This window comes from Chiloscyllium plagiosum, chromosome 3 (assembly GCF_004010195.1).
Source record: "Chiloscyllium plagiosum isolate BGI_BamShark_2017 chromosome 3, ASM401019v2, whole genome shotgun sequence".
Classification (NCBI taxonomy): Eukaryota; Metazoa; Chordata; class Chondrichthyes; order Orectolobiformes; family Hemiscylliidae; genus Chiloscyllium; species Chiloscyllium plagiosum.
The window spans coordinates 91,201,071-91,215,972 of record NC_057712.1 but is presented as its reverse complement, the minus strand read 5'-3'; the positions used below and the strand labels follow the sequence as shown (position 1 = coordinate 91,215,972).

The 14,902-nt window shown below is 36.4% G+C and overlaps 1 protein-coding gene across 3 annotated transcripts in view; it reads right to left on the bottom strand.

Moving 5' to 3' along the window:
• Nucleotides 1-1,192: 1,192 nt before the first annotated feature.
• si:ch211-278j3.3 (E3 ubiquitin-protein ligase RNF19A) overlaps nt 1,193-14,902 on the bottom strand; it is a 34,801-nt gene continuing 21,091 nt past the window's right edge. Inside the window, exons 6-11 of one of the 3 annotated variants that reach the window (XM_043685902.1) lie at nt 12,682-12,796; nt 12,253-12,387; nt 8,245-8,434; nt 7,041-7,216; nt 6,569-6,747; nt 1,193-5,225 (exon numbers count right to left, since the gene is read on the bottom strand). In XM_043685902.1, coding sequence (XP_043541837.1) covers nt 6,746-6,747; nt 7,041-7,216; nt 8,245-8,434; nt 12,253-12,387; nt 12,682-12,796 — 618 coding nt within the window. In that variant the 3' untranslated portion in view covers nt 1,193-5,225; nt 6,569-6,745. Of the gene's footprint in view, nt 5,226-6,568; nt 7,217-8,244; nt 8,435-12,252; nt 12,388-12,681; nt 12,797-14,902 lie in introns of all 3 variants that reach the window. The other 2 variants (XM_043685894.1, XM_043685907.1) reach the window with 2 other exon arrangements.

Below are 14,902 nucleotides of genomic sequence, written 5' to 3'. Positions count from 1 at the left end.
TCAGTCTGAGCCCACTTTCCATCAATATTACTCTGACAAGTGAAGGAGCAAAGCATACCATCACAGGCACAAACTCGAGCTTACGAGTATATACCTACACCGACAACAAACTTCTAGGAGACCAACTGCAGGTACTTAAATTTGAAAGTCTATTGTACTCCCTTTACAAAAATGTCCTTTTGAATTTAAATTGATAGTCAATGTTGAGATTATAATGTATGCCAGTGTGCCCAAGCACATATTTTCTGATCATTAGCTTCACATTGTTTTACAAAGACCAGTGCTGAATGATAGCAGTCTGAAACGCATGCCTAAATGGTGAAGTGTTATGCTGCAAGTTAAGGAGAAGTAAGAAAAAGAATCCAACTATACAATCTGGAGTTATTAAATAACGTTCTTAATTCATCTTTTCCAATTGTACATCAATAAAAATACAAGCATTTACTACTGTTGTGTTGTCTTTGTTCCTTTAATGAAGAAAATTGAAAAAATATACACTGCAATTAGATGTTAATTTTTCAGGGGTCATTTTTACACAGATTTAGATTTGTAGAAAAACCCTAACTCGGAAAGACGGTGAAAGAATACTTGCAAACCTTTGAACAAAAATCCAACTAGACGAGCTGCAAATTTACTGAAGCGACAAGATCACGTTAAAGGCTAGGAATTCTATAGTTAATCACCTTTTGATTCCCTAAAGCCTTTTCACTGTCGCAAGGAGGAATTTAATGGGATACTCTCCATTTACCTGGACTGATACAACATGATTCCTGATGCACCAACTTAAATATTCATTTCCTCATTGCAACAGCTTAGTTGCAGTATGAGTCGTTGACAAGATGTACTGTAGCCACTTGCTGAGACTCTTTCAACAGCACCTTTCAAACTCATGCCTCTATCATCTGGAAGAGCAAAGGAAGCAGATAAATGGAAACACAATTACCTGCAACTTCCCCTTCAAGGCACACCATTCCAATTTCTAACTATATCATTGATCCTTTTCCATTATTCGGTCAAAATTCTTGAAACTTACTTGCGCTGTGGGTATCATATGGCCAGCAGCTGTCCAAGGTGGTGGCTCACAACTATTTTCCCCAGGTACAACTAAGGATGTGAAAAAAATGCCAGCTTTGCCAGCAACACTTGCATCCCATGAATGAATATAAAAATATTTTAGAAAGAATACAAAAGCTTTAAATAAAAAATGCTTTAAGAACTTGGTAAAATGAGTTGGCAAATCATTCAATAGGAATTACATTGTAATGTGCAGAAAAAACACAAACATGCAGACATCACTGCAAACTAAAAGACTATTTATGCAAGCAACAAGACAGATTCAGGTAAAAGATACTACAATGCAATATGAGTTTGTACAATAGTACTGGCACATCACCAGATTAGTGCATTTGGAAGCACGTGCGCTATTAGCACATTTAGCACAGTACTTAAGGGCTTCATTTGGTAAATTAAAGAGTTTTAGCATGGCAATTAAAACAATTGCAAAATGTAGTTTAAAAATGCAAAAAAAATTTAGCTATAGAGGACATAAGTCACTTATAGATCTGTACAAGTACTCATTTTCCTCAAAGCCTAACTTCTAAGGAGGAACAAAAGTCAAAGGAAGGGAAGAAGTCTTGTATCCAGAGAAAATCTGAAGAAGCATTGTTTAAGTTTCTTGTTTATGCAGGTTAGGATTATTCTAAATAATTTTTGTTGACAATATCTAGAGAAAGCAAATAAACTTCTAGATTAAAAACTTGAGGAAGAGCTTCAATGTACACTCAAAATAGATAGTTCAGCTTGGACTTATGATCGATAGGTAAAATGTAATTTGTATCAAAGTTAAGATTTAAATGTGTTCATACTTTTGCTCTGATCATTCCAGAAGATAATTAAAGACAGGGTAGATCATTCAGCCTACTTTAATTTATTCATTCAGAAAATTGCCAAGACTTCCCACATATGCGCCCCACCCCACCTCATCCTGCACTCAATTTTATTATAAAATAATCCAGTCTTTACTTCAGTTAAAATAGTTTTCATTTTTGGTGCAAGTTGAGAAAATTCTATAGACCAAAGGTGAGTTCCATTGATTTTAGAAGGACAAAGGTTAATCTACTTTGGATATTTAAAATGACAAAGGAATTAGATTGAGTAGGATGGCATTCAGAACAAGGAGGCAGAATCTTACAATAGAGCTAACAATTCAGAAATGAAATACGAAAGCACCTTTCCATACAAAGGATAGTGAAAATCTGGAGCTTCTTCCCTGTAAGTCACTAAATGCAGAGTAAATTGAAATTTAAGACTCAGATTGACAGACTTCTATTAGTCAAGGGTATCCAAGGATATTATATAGTTCATAGATTTGAGGTACAGAGCAGCTAGGATTTGACTGAATGGTGGAACAAGGTGTCTCTCCTGTTTCCATGCTGGGAAAACAAGGATCAAAGAGTTAAATCTTTCAAAAGTCTCAAAAACTGAAATTTTTCAAGTTAGAGGAGTTGACACATCTGGTGAATTTAAGAAAAACAGGTAATAATGTTTAAACCAAGGTATTTATTAATGATTAAAAAGTAACAAAAAAAAATCTTTAACAATGGGCATTCAACTATCATGTCTGTTCTCAAAGGGAATATGGAGTGTGTGAAAGCAGCCCTCAAGTTAAAACCTGAAGTGGAATTCTAAACGTAAAAATGTATTATCAAGCTTGAAAAAGACCAGTTTGAAGTGAATGGAAATTGTGTTTCCCAATTTAAAAAAACTTATTTGTTGATGACAACTAAAATAATTAAAAATCAGATAAAATATTTTAAAATTAGAATCAACAAGTTAATATCCACACTTAGACATTATCTTATTAAATAGATTTAATTTATGTTCTCGACAAGGAAAGAGAAATTTAACAAACTGGAGTGTGAAGCATCAATTTACTGTAAATAAATGATATTTGTTTGGTTGCGCACATGATTTCAGCAGAAGGACTAACTCAGGAGGTACATTTTTCTTTAAACAATATCTAGTAAAATCAAACATCCTCAGATCAGAAATAAGTTTGTTTAGATTTTCAACCAAATTTCTCCAGTTCAACTTAAACTTCTGGAACAATATGTCGGAACAAGTTGAAGGCTTGTTGAACCAAGACAGAAACTGAGCACACTTCTAATCTTGCACAGTTCAACAATAATAGATGATTGATCCTTCAGAAATGGATTTTAAAACAACTCGTTAAGAGCTGAGAATCCATTAATTATTAGCACAGTTATACACGTTTCTAAATGGAGGCATCACATAGAATACTGAACAAGTTTTCTTCTGAATTCATTCTTCTGGATATTTAGCATGAATTATTCTCTTAGATACAAAAAGAAAATTTAGGGAAAATAGAGAATTCATTGCAGATTCATCAATTAAAGACTACGGAGCACTAAAATACTACTTTTGTAGCCCTCAGCAGAACAAAGTCAATTTTTTTTTGAGGTGCAAAAAGTGTGCACTGAAAATTTTTCTCACTCAAGCTTGTTTATATTAAAGGCATTTCCATTTCAAACTTTATATGTATCATAATGTGTCCTGTAATAGAAGTAACTGCACAATCCCTTTGTGACTGTATCCACCACTCTCAGAAGTGTGTAAACGAGAGAATTTATATAGTTTTATATAATCATAACATATGTTAAGGAACAGTTTACAATTATTATACCAGGTCTAATGGTAAGTGATTTTACTGTCTCAGCTGCCATATTGACATGTGCACATATGCAAAGACCATTGGGAAGTTGAGGATTATCAGATTATCACATGAGACTTGATCTCAGCGAATGGAAGGACTGAGTCAATTGGCTGAATGGCCTACTTGCTGTTATATCTTACGATCTTATTGGTTATGCTACTACCACATGAAGCAGAACTTATAATGAATAGTGACTATATATGTTATTAAAATTTGGTTTCTGTTTAATAGGCATGAATTAAGTTTAAGCAAACCATATATTTTATGTGGAGCATTCCTTGACAAACAACTTGCAAAACATTTAAAATATTGCAAAATATTCACTTAGTGACTTATAAATGCTGATCAAACAATTGTATTAAATTACATTTAATGCAAGATATCCTCAATTAAAATGTACACATTTTTCAGGATTTACGATCCACCTTTGCAACTTGGAAGTAACACAATGGTCCAAAGATAATCTTCACAGACTAAACTAGCAGTTTTCAGCTGTTAGTGCACGAAACAACGTACGTTGTGTGCGGAGCACTGTAATTCATTATTCATGTTTTTAGAATGATAGTTTTTGGAATAAGCAGTGCTATGGAAATTGTATAGAACTGCTTTCTTTGTGTGATACTAGCAATGTGAACACAGTACCCTTTTTATGAAGGAATGCTCCTTTAAAGTTATTGAAACAATTTCTTGCAGATGGAACTAGCCAATCTGTAGTGCACAATCCAATATGGCAGCGGGTCATTGATTTTAATGAGACATGCTCAACATGTTCTGCAGCAAAAAGTTTTACAATTTAGAATACAGAGATTGTAATGTGCCAATTATCATACAATGCTCATCAGGGGACCAGAATCAGAGTTAACCACATAAATAACATTTCTGAGCTGACATAAGGCTAAAGCTGATACATTTAATTCAACAACACCCAGTAACTTATTTGCTGTTATTATGCACATTTGAGATACTAAACATGCTGTACCAAACTCTTACAGGTTAATGTTTTCTGCAGAGCATTTTGAAGCTTTCAATTTATTCAGCATACATTTTTGTAATGACTTAGGTCTTTTTAAAGTTGATGCTGTTCAGTTTCTCTAAGAACTCCAGATACCAAAACAAACATTCCTGGCACTTTGTGGTCTCCGGACCTACAGAGAAATCGAATCTGACACATTATGGAAAGGCTGTGCCAACTTCGAATCTGTATTTCCCAGATACTCCTGGTTATGTAATAGCAATACTTTCCAGCAAGTTCGCCATTAAAATAGGCAAAAATAAATTACACTGGTCATACAATTCCAGAGTCAGACAGTAGTGAAACTGCATGTTTGTGTTTAGTCTCTATCTCATTGCACGCAGAAGACAAATTTCACGTCACAGTATCAGAATTGAAAAGCCAGCATGCTGTTGTCATGGTTTGAAATTGAGCTCATGAGTTAAAGTGTCTTCTGGTGGATTTTCACTGAGCCACAATCAGAAGGTGACACAATCAATCCTGAAGAAAATCAGAAAATCACTTGTTACTTCTACAGCTAAAGTAATGTTGTACTTTAATGAGACCTTGAAACAATTTACTGAAATTTTAAGCCTGAGTTTTTACATCAATAAACTCTGTTTTTTTTATCAAGTAGGGTTCCTGAAAAGTAATGACAATGTTTCTCCTTTTTTTTGAGAAGGCAAGAACATTTGTTGATGGCAAGATGGGCAATGTTTATTTCAGGAAAAATAGTATATTTGGAATAGTCATTTGTCTCAATTTAGTTGAGTTTTAAACTCGGCTCAAAGAGGATTGAAAATCTTGTTTATTAATGAATCCTCAACAGGGATCCATCAGGGAGCCAAGCACTAACAGACTTAAAAGTTTACATCACTGAACTCAGGCAATGCATAATGAACATAAACATAAAGCATCTGATCCACTAAAGCAAGGATTAAGGTTAGTGCCCAAACTAAGGACATTCAGCAACTGCAAATTGCAAATAATGAATGATAGTCACGTGTGCCTGTGTGAAGAAAATGGCTGATTTTGAACACCCTTTATTTAGTGGGAGCAATGCTAATTGCTCACTATAATGCTGGTGGAAGATAAGCTGAACATCCCAGGTGTGTAATGTACTAAAAATAGCTGTTTCTAATGGATTCCAGCCTAAAATTGGGAGAGCCTGCATGAAACGTAAGGTTTGTGTGTGGAGAGCAGATAAACACCATTATTTTTAACTTAAAGACCGCAGTAGCAGTAGCTGAATAAATTGCTGTTGAAGCATAGTCAGGATTTTAATTCCATGACTGCATATCTTTAGTCAAATCCTGTACAAAGTCTGTCAAAATTTCAGTTTTTAGTTTTACATTTAATATAAACATATAGATTGAACTCAAAAGTATTATTTTTAGCCATATTGAATCAATTTTGTTAACATATTGAAGTTGTCATCACATTGTTGAATAAATCTGCCAAATAAACAAAGCAGTGAGAACTTCTCCCTTTCCATTGGCCACTTCCTTAATATCCAAACCAGTAGCAATGATATCATTAATATTCTGTTAGGAGAAGAGGTAGAAATTGAAATCCTAATGTAATAGGGTTTTCATTTTTAATGGCTCCTAGGTACTTTGTTTGTTTTTAAAACTAAACCATTAAATTTTTTAAAAATGCAAAGAAAAGAAATGCCCCAAGTACCATGGTGAAAAGAAAGGGAAAAAAGCTTAAGGCTTTGACAGTTATAATTGATCAATTTTAGTAATTACTATATCCACTATCAGCCAACAAGTGCTTCATTATACAACTTTGCTGTTTTAGTGCAAAATAATTTTGATTAAATTTGTACAAGAGTTTCTTACCTTTTTATACATTAAGTTCTTAATTGTACTTGGGTTAGATGAATAATCAACATTTTAACAGAGCGGAGATGGTGGTAAACAGTAGAAATCACATTCTATGACACCTCTAATGCAGCTGAAAGTGGTGTAAACATCAAAGTGCAACAGGCAGGACAAAAGCTTCAAAATATCTGGGAATCCTGTGGGTTGGAAAGTCTGTAAACTTTCAGGCAAAAATCAGATAAACAGTATTAAAAGTCAAGAATTTATTTTAATTAAAGGAAAAGTAAAACTTTTAAAATAAGGAAGGTTAAAATTTATGCAGGCAGATGACAGCAGTCTTGTAATTAGATGGGTTGAGATGTTATCAGCGTTTATAGCTGTAAAACTCAGAAATGTCGCATTCTGCATAGTTGTTTAATTTAATCTTTGATTTATGGGGGTTAGAAACTACTGCATTTTAAAAAAAAAGTTTGAAACTCTTTTCACACACAGGTCTGAATGGAAATCCGTTCAGTATTTGGACTAGTGCCACACAATAGTTCTCTTGAGCAGTTTGGTGACTCCATAGACAAACTGTGAACTGACAAGTAGCTACTGCTACTGCGGTCTTTAGCACCACCAGGTTCTGTCTCAATATCCACGTGGACTTCTATGTTCTTTCCTTCCCTAAAACAAAAGCAGCATTTCGTAAATTTCCAAAACCACAATGCATTGTTGTATCATGAAATATAAATACTAACAGAAAAGCTAAGAGCAAAAGATTAAAAATGTATAGATGCTGGAAATTTTAATATTTAAAACAGAATATAGAAAAAACAGAAAATGCTGACCTGATACATCAGGTCAATAAGCATTTAGAAAAGGCAATTAAACGTAGACAGTCAGGCTTGGTACTGATTCCAGACAAAAAAAAACAAACTGGTGGACATGCTGCATATTTCTACCATTTGTTTTATGTTGCCCAGGAGAAAAGAAAGATTGATGATGTGATGGAAATGTCGCTGCACTTATAATCTACAGGCCCAGGTAAATCAGCTGGGGACACTGATCCAAATCCCAAAATTTAAATTCAAGTAATAAATCTGCAATTTTAAGCTATTCTCTGCAATTGTGGCCATTGTATTATTGCCAATTTTTGTAAAACCCATCTTGTTCACTATGGCCCTTTTAAGAAGGAATCTGTGATTCTCACCCAGTCAGGCCTACATGTGACTCCAGACCCAAAACAATGTGGTTGACTCTTAACCACTTTCTGAACTGGCCTGGCAAGCCAGGGAACTTTAAGGGAAGTTTGGGATGGGTAATAAACTCTGGCCTTCAGAGTCATACCCATGTCTGATGAAAGAATAAATGAAAACAAATACAAATACAAAAGAAGTTAAGTAACCCATTTCCCTTGTAATCATTTGAGTAGTAAGGGGTCAGTTCTTGGATTCTAATTGTAATGGGTTGGATAGCTTTGACAGAGCTCTGGTCCAGTTTATTCAAATAAAACAGCTCAAACAATTAGTCTTGCAGTTGATAAATCAACTTATTCACAAAAGTAATGACTAATAATAATTCACACAATTCATGTTCAGAATAAACCTATTAAATGCTACTTCTGATTTCTGGCTCAACAAAAGACTAAGATTGTTGCAATTTACCCAAATCAATTTGTAAGAGCATTTTAAGTGACTTTAGTATGCATTCACCTGTTTGAAGAATCCTGTTCTGCACTCAGCATGCTTCCTGCCAACGCTACATTGCTTGCTGATTGATCATTTTCTAATTTCACACCAGCTCTGTCTAGATTGCTTCCACTTGCACTCAGGCCACTGGTCACCTCTTGCACACTGCTTCCGCTGATGCTGTGGTTATGTAGTCGAGGTCGTGGCTCATTAACTGCAGAATATGTAAAGGCATTGATACTTAGCCTTATTTTCATCTGTGTTCCAATCACGCTATGTTTTCGAAGAAATAGAACATTTTAATATTGGAAAACGTAATGATCTCAAGGGCAATTAGAGATGGTGAAGAAAAACATTGGCCTAGCTGGCAATGCCTACATACTATGAATTTTAAAAAAAATTAACTAATTGTGGCACTTACAACATGAGCTCTCTTTATCATACCATGTAATGTCAACATTCAAGAAGTTCAGGGCATGACAACAAAAAAAGTGCAAGTTACCCTTCAAGTAAACAAAAGGCCCACCAGAAAGCTATTTTAACACGTGTTTGCCAACGATGCCAGAACTGAAAATGTGTTGCTGGAAAAGCGCAGCAGGTCAGGCAGCATCCAAGGAGCAGGAGAATCGACGTTTCGGGCATAAGCCCTTCTTCAGGACCAGACAAGAACAAAATGATACCAGACACAAGAACAAAAAGAGTAATCGCCATATGACAAATTTTAAAATTCATGAAGTAGTCAAATATAAATTGGACAGAAATAATGTGATTCAAGACAGTTACACCATTGCATTGTTCCAGTCTTAGTCTGAAGGAGAAAATGCAGGAAAATACAGGTCAGTTCCGTAAGCTATGTTACCAGTGACTCTGAAATTTTACAGAGATCATCTGTGCCACACATAGATCAAACAGCAGGATTTGGCATAAAGCAACGTCTTCAGTGAAGGCTGATAAAAAGCCTAACAGAAGATCTGATGCCTCTTCACCCTGACTCAATACCTTCCAATTGTTCCAATCTCAATGATTCTTTGTTACAATACTTTTTGAGCACATGAGGGTATAAAATTCAATGGAAAGAGTGAGTGCCATGTCTCTTGCATTATTATCCTATAGCAGTCTTTAAAACACCTCAGTTGTCTAGGTCAAAGTTCTGGAACTGCCTTCCAAAACACCACCACCTCTTCCTTTCTCAGAAGCTCCTCAAAACCTACTATCGATAATAGAGACTATGTAGTTGTAGGACTGCAGACATCTTGAAAGGTTGCAGGCCCTGAAGGTGCTAAAGCGATAGTGGGGGCTAAAGCCATGAAAGAATTCAAAAATAATAATTTTTTTTAAACCAAGCATAGCCTATTCAGAAGCCAACTAAAATCGACAACAGCAGTGGTGATGGGTGAATGACACTTAGTGTATATCAGAATTCCAGGTAACCTCAAATTTATAGAGAAAACAGAGCATAGCTGAGTCGAAAACTTACCGTAAGTATAGATAAAAGGTATCAGCTACAGATCCACTGAGGTACAGCAGAGTTGGGCAACGATAAAGTAGTGGAAATGCGTGGGTTTTCTGAAAAAGTAATGGCCTTGACACCTATTCACAAGTTTATCTCAGCAATATGGCAACTAAGTTGTCAACAGTCTGAAATTGGAATATTCAAAATACTCAGCAGATTTGGCAAAGAGAGAAAAAAGATTTACGTTTTCATGCCCCTGGCCTTTCAACATAACTAGAAAAATTTAGAGATAAATAAATTTTATGCAAGGAGTCAGACAACAAAGGGTGAAATACAGAACAAAAAGAAAGATTTGCAATAGGCGTGAAAGGCAGGAAAAATAAATTTCGGAAGATATGATAACAGGTCAGGAAAAGAAAGATGGGTCCAGAAGAGGTTTAAATAGAAAAAGCACAATCATTTCCAACAGCTGACATTTAAAAGCAAAGCTAAATAAAACACAAACATGAACAAAAACCAAAATTGTAGGGGTAGGTGTTATGATCTGAAATTACTGAACACAATGTTGAGTTTTGCAAAACAGTACAAATGTCTCCTTGAGAAATGAGATACTGCACCTTGAGCTTTTGTTGATGTTCACTCAAACAGCGTAGAAGGCTGAGGACACAAAGGTCTGAGTAGGAGTGGAGTGGAGAGTTAAAATGACAGGTTACCCAGAGGTTCAGGGTTATACATGCAGACTGAGTGGAGCTGACCCAATTGTGGCAAGTCCTGGGCCCCTAATATCTGTGTGTTCATGTGTCTACACTGGCTGTCAGTCAAACAAAGTCTTGATTTTTATCATTCTCAGGTCATTTTCAATTTCCTCCATGACCTCACCACTCCCCATCGCCGTATTTGTGGGATGTCTGTACTCCTCTAATTTTGGACTCTTGTGACCTCCCAATTATTGTAGCTCCACTATTGGTAGCCATATCTTCAATTGCCTAGGACCAAGCTCTGAAACTCCCTTCCTGAATCTCTCCATCTCCCTGCCCTGTATCTTTCAAAGATACTCCTAAATAATTACCTCACTAAGTTTTCAGCCATCTGACCCGAAATCTTCATATATCATACTTTGTTTTTTTTTTAAATGCTCCTATAAACTACATTGGGATGTTTCATTATTGTGTTGCTTGCTCACATACTCTCGCTCTGCCTCTGAACTTGCAATAAACCTGTTACAGCTCTAATCTTTTTCAGGTCTGATCAATGGTCACAGACTTCAAGCATTAACTGTTTTTCTCTTCTCAGATACTGCCAGATCTGTTGAATGTTTCCAACATTTTCAGCTTCCACAGCAGTTGTTTTCACTATCTGTCTGTTTCAGCCCTTGACAGTTGGCAGAAGAGGTTTAGAATAAGTAGTTATGGAAAGGAGTTTGCAGCAAAGACAATGGTTTTGGTGTTTCCAATATTTGGTTGGAAAGAAATTTCTGTCCAACCTTTATTGAACGTTTAAAAAGCAACTTAAAAATCAGAGATAGTGGTGGAGTTAAGAGTTGATAGCAAAGTAGAACTAGACAAAGTCACTTTACTTGTGGAAAATGATGCTGTGTTTTCGGTGATGATTACCTTTTGGTCATTGTGCAATCATAGATAACAAAATATGCATCTTCTCCAAAGCCAACTTCATCTACATTATACTGCCTAGCAGGTTATGCTTATTAACAAACAACAAACTGAAGCAGGTCACCCGTTATAGAGTTAGCAACAATTACAAAGGTAGGATATTTTGTTGTTCAAGAGGTAGTTTCAGGATAAAGAAAATACATTTTTCAGAAGCAATTGACAGAAATTGTGAAGCAGGAGGAGTCTGGCAGGTAATACTGAGGCACACGGATTTGAAGAGTGCCAGATGGGATACACAGGGAGGTAGGAAACAAGAAACAATGAGAACTGGGACACGACCTTTTCAAGTGATACTTGTAGTCCAACAAGCAGTTATTCAAGGATCAAGTCCCAGTACACAAGCAAACCATGATTTTGGCAGGCAGAAACCATGGGAGTTTCTCCCCATACTTGTGGAAGTTACCTGCTGGTTTGGATTCGTTTATTTTACTCTCAAATACACTGATTGCAAAAATTATATTCTGAAAGGCAATTTGGAAAGGAGATGGGGTTCAATGAAGAATTGTTCTCCACTTTGTCTACAAAATTTCTAAATTCTGCAATCCAAAATTGGAAAAAAATTAAGGCAGCAGACAGAAGATGAAAAACAAATCATTCTTGTTGGGCCAGACAAGCATAAAATATTTCTTTTATGTAAAACTTGAAATGTACAATTGGTGTAAATCATCCTCATGAAGTACATTCTTCTGTATGGCTTTTAAATTCAATTGTTTTTCAAAGCAATATTCTGTAACTAGCAACACAAGTTACTTATGATGATGATTATGAGGATTTACATTTGTGATAGTTTCCCAGATAATTCTGAAACTTGAACACATATTATCAAACTTAGAAGTTACATGCACGTGGAAGTATTTAAAATAAGGTTAACTATGCAACTTTTCTTAAATAAACATTCGCTACACTTACCAGAAGCAGCATCTTCATCTATTTCAATCTTCACTCCTTTTCCGTTTCCAGTTGTAACTCCACACCAATCGCTGCGACACAGCGACACTGGAACAACACCATAAACGTAGGCAAGCATTACAGGCACCCCAATACCTTAAAATTACAAAAAGAGAAATAGTTTGCTGGAAGGGAGTAACTTCAAAAATTAATCACACGTTTCAAATAAAATAAGGAAAACCTTACAAGGCTCTTAGTTGTGATTGAATAAGGAGGACAGTAGCCTGGGCAGGAAATTTTACACATGTGTATCTATAAGTATACAAGAAAAACATTCACATAGTATTTTTCCCTCATTGAAAAGGCAGTAAAAAAAAACTCCCAATATTTGCCATTTTTATACAAGTTGAAGAATCTACTGAATATTACGATCCTGAGATTTAACCTTACCGACTGTCACTGCAGCTAACACAGGAGAGACAATAATCGATAGAACCACTCCTCCAGCCACAGCAAGTCTCCGTCTGTGTTTTGATATTTTGTTACTTTCACAACGGTTGTAAATCTTAAAAATGTACAAGAACAAAGTTCAGTTACATTAAGACAAAACAAAAAACTGTGGATGCTGGAGAAACTCAGCCAGTCTGACAGCATCTATAGAAAGAAAACAGAATTAACTTTTCAAGTTGAGTGACATGGTAGCTCAGTGGTTAGCACTGCTGCCCCACGGCGGCAGGGCCCGGGTTAGATTCCCACCTCGGGCGACTGTCTGTGTGGAGTTTGCACATTCTCCTAGTGCCTGTGTGGGTTTGCTCCCACAATCCAAAAGATCTGCAGGTCAGGTGAATTGGCCATGCTAAATTGCCCATAGTGTTAGGTGCATTAGTCAGGGATAAATATAGGGTAGAGGAATGGGTCTGGATGGGTTACTCTTCAGAGGGTTGGTGCGGACTTGTTGGGCTGAAGGGCCTGTTTCCATACTGTAGGGAATCTAATCGAAGTCTAGTGACCCTTCTTTAGAACTGGAGGAAAACTGCTGGACTTGAAATGCTAAGTATTTTCCTATCCAGATTCTGCCAGACGTACTGAATTTCTCTACCAAGTAGTGTTTTTGTTTTTTTTAGTTATATTATTTTAAATTACCTAAAAATCCACATTTTGTTTTAAATCTGAGCAAAGTACTGCATATTAATAATTATGTGGGACCTTCCCTGATCTGATTCATAAAGTCCCATTTTCGGAGAGTACAACAGCATTTTCTTAAAAAAGTGAAATCCAGATTAATATGACTCGAAAGTTTCAAATACATCAAAAACTAGCTGGCAGTGCTGAATAGGAAGTACACAGTACATCAAGAAAGTGATGTCACAAAAGACTGCATTTACAATGTACTATCCATGACCACCTTTAGAATAGGATCAAAACAATTTTTATGGGTGAGAGCTCACATTGAAATTAAGGGATTTTAATTTTCAGGAGCTACGTGTTCCCACTAATGACTTTATTATGAAATGTTGTTATTCGATTCCCTACAGTGTGGAAACAGGCCCTTCGGCCCAACCAGTACACACCAACCCTCTGAAGAGTAACCCACTCAGACCCATTTCCCTCTGACTAAGCACTATGGGCAATTTAGCATGGATTAGCATGGCCAATTCACCTGACCCGCACATCTTTGGACTGTGGGAGGAAACTGGAGTACCTGGAGGAAACCCATGCAGACACGGGGAGAATGTGCAAACTCCACACAGACAGTCACCCGAGGCTGGAATCAAACCTGGGACCCTGGTGCTGTGAGGCAGCAGTGCTAACCACTGAGCCACCGTGCCACCCACATCTTGAAGACATAGATTCTGTATTTGTGTTGAAATTTTATTTCAATTAATTTCCTATAGATCTATAAGCAACCATAAAATTCAAAGATTGTATGAACTCCTGTACACTATGAAAATTCTAATTACTTGGCACAGAGTAAATTATGGGATTTAGTCTCATATCTGCTGTCCCTTTTAAAAATTAATTGCAAGCAATGTGCGCTCTCCAGTATTCTTTAGTTTTGTTCTGTCAATATCAGATTTTTTTCCCCTTTCTGTTTAAAGTGTTTGCCACAGTATATTGACTTCCAAGAGCCCATGTATGCATAGAATGGGAACGTGCGGAAAATAATTCTGCAGCACCAAGCTGATAACAAATGGGTTAATTCACATATACTTTATATTTTGGTGATGGCTACCTCCTGCTCCCAATCTTGTAGATATACACTGCTGCTACTGAAGGAGTAGCCTAGGACATTACCCTGAGGAATTCCTGCAGAGATGTCCTGGAGCTGAAATGACTGGCATCCAACTCTCACACCCTGCACAAAAGGAAAAGAAAAATAACCTGTGGAGAGCTTTCTCTTATTGATTCCCATTCACTCCAGTTTTACTAAAGCTTCTAGATCCCACACTCAATTAAATGTGGCTTTTATGGCAAGGGCAATTACTCTCCCCATACCTTCAGAGCTTAGCTCTTTGTCCACGTTTGGACTAAGGCTGTAAAGAAGCAAGGAGCTGAATGGCACTGGCAGAACCCACACTGGACAATCAGCAGTTTATTACAAAGCCAGTGCTGCTTGATAGCACTGTAATGATGATTAAGCACTGTAATGATGATTAAGAGCAGACTGTTT